At 40.8% G+C, this 7,413-nt stretch overlaps 1 protein-coding gene across 1 annotated transcript; it reads right to left on the bottom strand.

The window, feature by feature from the left end:
- Nucleotides 1–1,106: 1,106 nt before the first annotated feature.
- Nucleotides 1,107–4,246, bottom strand: kera (keratocan). The gene is made up of 3 exons (XM_077545541.1): nucleotides 4,094–4,246; nucleotides 2,728–3,607; nucleotides 1,107–2,663 (listed from the first exon to the last, which is right to left on the bottom strand). Exons 2-3 carry the CDS (start codon nucleotides 3,587–3,589, stop codon nucleotides 2,500–2,502), a joined length of 1,026 nt encoding a protein of 341 aa, XP_077401667.1. The 5' UTR covers nucleotides 3,590–3,607; nucleotides 4,094–4,246; the 3' UTR covers nucleotides 1,107–2,499.
- Nucleotides 4,247–7,413: the final 3,167 nt, after the last annotated feature.

Below are 7,413 nucleotides of genomic sequence, written 5' to 3'. Positions count from 1 at the left end.
GGGCCTGTGGACACAATGGGACCTCTGTGAGAAGCCCCTGTTAGCATGGAGCCGAGAGGAAGTCTCCCCGCTTCTCCAGGAAGGCCCTCCTTTTTCAGGCCCAGCTCACATGTGCTCACAGATGATCGGAGTTCAGCCGTGAATCACGCAAGTGTCAACCTAGATGAAAAGTTGCTGATCTGGAATCAGAACAAAAGAGGCATCAATAACTCTTGACCTGACACAGTGGGAATGAATCTGGGATCCACAGGACATCCTGCGTTTGTACGTACAAACCCAATTCCCAAAAAAGTTGGGACACTTTACAAGTTGTGAATAAAAACTGAATGCAATTATGTGGAAGTGCCAAATTTTAATATTTTATTCAGAATAGAACATAGAGAACAGGTCAAAAGTTTAAACTGAGAAAAAGTATAATTTTAAGGGAAAATTATGTTGATTTTAAATTCCCTGGTGTCAACAAATCTAAAAAAAAGTTGGGACAAGGCCATTTTCACCACTGTGACGTATCCCCTCTTCTTCTTACAACAATCATAAAGTATTGCTGAACCCTTTCTGTGATTTCCCTTACAGTAAGCATTCCTGTTTGCGGTGCAGTGATGTTTAAGGGCCCGAAGATCATGGGCATCCATTATGATCTTTCGGCCTTGACCCTTACACACAGAGATTGTTCCAAATGCTCTGAATCTTTGGATGATGTTATGCAGTGTAGATGATGATTACTTCAACCTTTTTGCAATTTTTCGCTGGTAAACACCTTTCTGATATTTCGCCACTATCTTTCTGCGCAACATTGGAGGAACTGATGATTCTCTACCCATCTTCGCTTCTGAGAGACACTGCCACTCCGAGAAGCTCTTTTTTTACTCCAATCAAGTTGCCAATGGACCTCATTAGTGGTAACTGGTCCTCCAGCAAAAAAATTTTTTAAGTGCAATTGACTTAACCTCTTGTTGCTACCTGTCCCTACTTTTTTGAGATTTGTTGGCACCATGAAATTTACCATCAATACATTTTTCCCTTACAATGACACTTTTTCTCAGTTTAAACTTTTGACCTGTCATCTATGTTCTTTTCTGAACACAATATTGAGATTTGGCACTTCCTCATAATTGCATTCAGTTTTTATTCACAATTTGTATAGTGTCCCAACTTTTTGGGAATTGGGTTTGTACTTCAATCAAAACTGGAGACAATATACTCAATCTGACTTTTTCAGATGTACAAAGACCATAATCTAAAAAGTAACAATGGATGAAAAATAAATTACCATTAATTAGGGGGGTCAAAATTAATGAGTTCATTTATAGTTCCTTTAACACCACAATTTTTTTTAACACGCGATTAATGACCGCCCCTTACTTTGAAAGCCTGTACTGGGGGAATTCCAGTTGCAAACCAGCAGACATGTCCACGTCAACATTTAGCAGTAATAAATGTAATAATAATGCATATATTTGTGGATACTAGGGTCAAGTTGTATGTTACAATTCTAAAAATGTGTAGAATTTTACAAATTACTTCATGTTCAAGATTAGATAGCTCTTAAAGGTGGAATCTTTAGTTTTGTGCGTTTGTGTTTGTAAACACAACCGTAAACAACCAATCCAAAATTGACTCATCCCATGGCTCAACCCCCACTCTTCTCGTCAACATTGCGCCTGCCTTCAGCGACACGCCCCCCGCTCTGTGATTGACTGGAGGGGTAAACATAGACTTTCTGCCTACAAACGTCCTTCTCATGGCAAAACACAACAAAATGGCAAAATACAGGCTGGGGTTAACAATAACACATTAACAGAAGCCCAGAGGTGTTGATCGAGAAGGATTACATGTGTATACATCCAGTGTTTAAGAAGTGTTAATTTCTGAGTGAAAACTAAAGACCTCACCTTTAATATGAGATGCAAAATGCACTGAGCTGTCACCAACATCTTACAAATGCAATTATACCATCTAGTAGCAGAGAAATGACCTCAATACAAATAAATATCACACTCATTTTTTTTTACAGTACAGTACATCTTTTTAATTTTAACTCAATTTTATGAATGATGAATTTACTGTATCAATAACTAAAAGATGCAGCCATATTTCTATTAGTTTAACATTTTTTTTCCACTTTTATGTTAACAAGAGTATGAAAACTTAGAGGAATTTTTTTTATTGTACATTTAGAACTGATGTAAAATTTAAAATATTGAAGTCATGCGATTAATGTCAATTAAACATTTTAATCACCTGACACCCCTACTATTAATGAATATGAATGTATATATTTTTTAAAGTACTAATCAGTCAACAACTCCTCTTAAAACAATAAAAAAAATAAGCATAGGTCAAAAGTTCATGTCATTATCTAAAAGATCAAATAATTTGTACATTGAAGGCACAGCTAGTGGTCCCTTAAACTGCCTGATTTGATTACAATTCCTGGTAATGAAAATGAGTCTTTTCTGTTGTCCTCAGACTCTCTTGAGCGGTAAAATGTTACTTTATTTAGATAACAATGGACCTAAGGAGCCGGAAGCACAGGATGACATCCCTGGGAATCGGCGGTTCAATATCGTTGCCATCCAGTCGGAGGTAGCGCAGTTGTGGCGTACTGTCATTAGCATCCACGGCTTCAACGTCCATGGGGCAGACGTTGGCGCCACTGACACCTGAAATGAAACAGAAAACAATTACAATCACCAGTTAATATAAGTATGTTCATGGGAAACCTACTTTTAATCATGTTGTGGTCCAGGTACAGCTGTTCAAGGCCAGGGGGGATGAGGGGCACCTCAGTGAGCAGGTTGTGAGACAGCTGCAGGTTTAGGATGCTGGAGATGTTGAAGACGTTGTTAGGAACACCGTTGCTACCGAGCTTGTTGTGGTTTAGCCTAAGGAAAGCCACCTTGGGCAAACCTTTAAAGTAGCCTGTAGGGATTTTGTCGATGTTGTTGCCGTCAAGGAAGAGCTGAGTGGTGGTGGGCGGCAGGCCAAGAGGCATGCTGCTCAACTGGTTCTTGGCGAGGTTGATCTGCACCAGGTTGTTAAGACCCTTCAGACTCACCTCAGTCACGGCATCATCCATCAGCTTATTCCCCTGCAGGTCTAAGAGGGTCAGCTTATCCAGGCCAAAGAAGACCCCGTCGGGGATCTTAGAGATCCGATTTCGAGAGAGACTTAGGTGCTCTAGGTTGGCCGGCAGTGGAAACGGCACCCAGGACAAGATATTGTCATCCATGTAGAGGTGTTCCAGGTGCGACATTGCAACCAGGGTGCCTTTTTCCACTCCCTCGCTGGTTATTTTGTTGCGACTCAGGTTTACCCAACGCAGCTGGGTAGCATTGCGCAGGGCATCGGCTGAGACCACTTGAATTTGATTATTCTGTAGGTAGAGGTACCAGGTGAATGGAGGGATTGGGGGGATGCTCTTCAAACCTTTATTGTCACAGTAGACCGCACGGGGGAAGTTGGTGGGGCAGCGGCATTCTTGTGGGCACGCTTGGATTTGGGCCATTAGCTCCTCGTAAGGCATGTCCTGGCTTAGGACTGTCCCGATCAGGCAGACAACACAGAGGAGCTTTACAAAGAGTTCCATTTTGATGGAAATCCTATGCTGCAAAGTGAAAAGAGATATTGAGAAAATATGATGCAGATTAATGGCCTGTAATGCGAGTTGTCTCGCACAAATGTCAATATGAATACGCATACTGCAGACAAACAAGGTTTTTCCTGGGTCATCCCTTTCCCTAATAGAACAACCACAAACAGAGCATCGATTGGATCAACAGGTAGGACAACTGTTAAGTTATGGATGTTTAGTACTAATATGCATGCTGATCCTTAGATAAATATCTGCCTTGCGGTGCAAATCAGAGAGAGAAAAAAATCAAGATCAGCCTTTTCCATGATCTCTTTCGATTCTACTTGAGTCCTTGCAGATGGCACCTGTTTTAAATTCTTAATGCCCTCAACGTTTTGTGCGGAACTAATTTTGTCAGGCATACATTTTTCACAGATAGACACTCTTCAAAAACAAAGTCAGCGCACCTGTTTTAAGAGATGTGCATAATGTAAGGACACAGGAAAAAAAGAAACCTACCTCAAGTTTTGTCAAACACACGTTCTCCCTTGAGTTTTCAAGGCTCGTCCCAATTATTGACGCTGTAGCGCTTACCTCCTAGTATTTGTACGACCAGTTTTTTTTTATTCAGAACTTGCCAGCTTGTCACTCAGGCCTTGACTGGCCAATGAGGACTCCTGTGCTAAGCCTTAGCAAGACTGGAGGCATGGCCCATTTAGAAAGAGGTCACTGCACCTCTGCCTGTTCTACCCTGTCTGCTTGCGTCCGCGTTTACATTAGTCTTGCTTAATTCCTCTGCGCTGCACTTGATCTCTTTTGAACTAACAAATCCCTGGGGGTCACTGCCAATCTTTGCGTTAATTCTGTTCCGCCAACATCTGCGGTGTATCCAGGATTAACTGTCTTTTCTTTGACAAGCAGACAACAGATAGCAGTTTTGTGTTTGCACCCTTGCAGGTGAACAGATAGTTATACACAATGCCTTATGTACTTGTTTTATTTCAAATGATAAGTATTAATGCAATTGTCAGGGATTTTTTGCCTAAGCAATTTGAAGACATGGGCCCAAATGGCGTGAGATCAGTTTTAATCTGAGGGGCACTTAATTTAATGCAGGCTTGTCAGATCAATTGCTTCCTTAACAAATTAATCACTCTTTTCCAGCAATGACGGCAGAGGCCGCGATGCAACAGGATTATCCCCGGCGACTTGTGCGAGGGCAGAGGCAACGCGCCACACTACAGCCTCTTAGCACGTCTGCGCTCTTGTGAATCCCAATGTTAGTACATCAGATAGATCGGACATATCAGACATTAGGTCTAGAAATGCCCTAACAGTTGATCAAAGACACTTAAAACAGGAATGACTTAAGTTATTACATTACACTAACCAGCATTACATTTAAGCCTTTTAAACACACAAAAGTTCAGAAACCAAAAATGTTGTTGTTACCTGCTCTCCCAGTTACTGTCCACAGGCCAAGTTGGATCAATAAGAAGTTTATGTAAGGTCCACTTATGTTCCACAGTCTGCAGTTACTCAGCTATTGTTTGGATTCCCCAAAAAGCTTGCAGGGGTGAGGACGATTATGTGACAACTGGGATGTGTGGTTCAAGTATAAGACCGCTGGGAAAGTTTAAGATTTAGAAGGAGCTTAAATTTTAAAATGTTGTGTGGCACTAGCAGGAGGTTTGAAGCTTTATGAAGGACAACATTGTCTAGAAGCAGAATGTAAATGAGAGAGTTGAGAATTGACATATTCACCTCATAAAACACAGGAAGTTTAATAATACCATGTAAATGATCCTAGTATTGCGTGACTGAAGAAAACACCAGTTCGAAAACATGGTAAATAAATAGCTAACACACAATCACAAGCCTAACATATTATCTGCTCTAAAAACAGACTGTAATGGAAGTTTATGCACTTCTTCTGCAGCTCACAGACAAACGTACTATAGAGAGTATTCACTGACGTCATGGGATCGCGAGTAGAGCTGTGCAATACTTAAGAGTTTGGTATCGATCGATACCAACTAAATACTGGTGCCAATATCACCGATACCGATGCCGATACCAAGAACTTTTAGGTTAATAAAATATTATCGCATTTTAAATGATTATTATTATATTAATTTTGATTTTTTTTGGTGCAACTTAGACTTTCTTGTTAGGTTCTTAAACAGCCGTAATATAATATCCTTAACGGAAACATACCTGGGCTGTTAGTTAAATTTGCAATTTAGTAATAATCTTCATATTCTTAGTCCCTGTCACTCTTCTGCACTCAAAGAAACGTCAGCCACCGAAGTTATTCTAGTCTAGTCACATTGCATAAACAAAACTTACATGTGCTACACTAATACCTAGCTTAACTAGTAGTTGAAATAGCTCAAACGATGCATAATATGACTCATTGTCATTCACTGTAAAAAAAATACTTATTTGTTACCCCCATTGCCGCTCACCGCTGTCATGTGCTACAAAGAGATTGCGTGAGGGACCCATGAGCAACCAAAATAAATAAGTGAATGTAAAACATCGATACTAGCGCTCTGGTATCGATATCGATACTCACGTTAGTATTCGATCTGCACAGCCCTAATCGCGAGTCTGCCCCACATGGTGGGTCAACTTTCCAGCGGTTATAGCTGTTTACACCAAATGTTCTTTTATTATTGATGAATGTCACCCCCAGCTTCCTCTAACATTACTTGTGTAAGCAAGACATATGCTGAAGATTTAGCTCAACGCTTTATAAAAAATATTGTTCGTTTCCTATGTTTCTTTTGTTTTTTTTAGCACCCAAGTGCCATCTAATCAGCTAACTGCCTTGCTTTGTGTCATACCCAGCTGTCTCTCTTTTCGGCAATCAGTCAATGATACAGTATATGAGGCCTGCTGGTTTTGTCTCTAAGGCCCCGTCCACACGAAAGCCAATTTCAATGTATCCCCACAATTTTCTTACCATTTAAGCCGTTCGTCCACTTGACGGCGGGGTTTCGAAGCTTGAAACCGATCACTTTTGAAACTGGGCTCCAGAGTGGAAAGATTTCAATACGCAACCCGTACGCGTCCGTCTGGGCACCTTATGCCGGATACTCCTCCAGTGATGACGTAATGGTCGCAGCTCGATGACGACGCATTGTCGCAGATTGATGACGTATGTGCCAATTCTCGCGTAACTGCGCGAACCGTCAATCTGTCAACAACAATGGCAGATAGCCGTGTCGTAGTTGTTTTGCACAGCCTCCTTAGCTTGCTTATGCTTTTGCAGCAAAATATTTTGCTTCTTTATTCCCACATCCAACAAGCGGTGTTGTAATTGAATCACCCGCCATTGTCACTTCTCCTGTGTTCGTCTTTTTCATGTTGTTTTGATACATGCAAAGCCATATTTGTTAAAAAAAAAAGTGTAAATTTTCTTCGCTGATTCTTCTTCTACGCTTTCCGTTAACTCCCTGTGGCTGCGCTACAGCTCCACGCCAGACTTGGCATATACATTACAGCTGTTAAACGTCTTCAACGTTTTCTTTTTGGACACACACAAGTCTTGAAATGCTTCTGTGTGTACGAGATTTGTTTGAGTAAATGGATGCCTATAAAACATCAAGTGTTAAACCTTAAACACCATCAAGTGTTTCAATGGGGCACTGAGACCTGAAACTTTCCTTCTACCAAGAGGAACGTCTACTCCGATTATATCATGTCAAAAGTTGTCAAGTAGATTGCAAAATGGAGCAGAAACCACAAAAGTATGTTCCTTTTTTCCATTTTCCCCCTCAAGTACACCACTTAGCATTCTCGACATTGTCCATGCACCGCAATATGAAAAAACA

This window comes from Vanacampus margaritifer, chromosome 15 (genome assembly GCF_051991255.1).
Source record: "Vanacampus margaritifer isolate UIUO_Vmar chromosome 15, RoL_Vmar_1.0, whole genome shotgun sequence".
NCBI classification, from domain to species: Eukaryota; Metazoa; Chordata; class Actinopteri; order Syngnathiformes; family Syngnathidae; genus Vanacampus; species Vanacampus margaritifer.
Note: the sequence above shows the minus strand (reverse complement) of the source record. Positions and strands in the feature narration are given on the sequence as shown.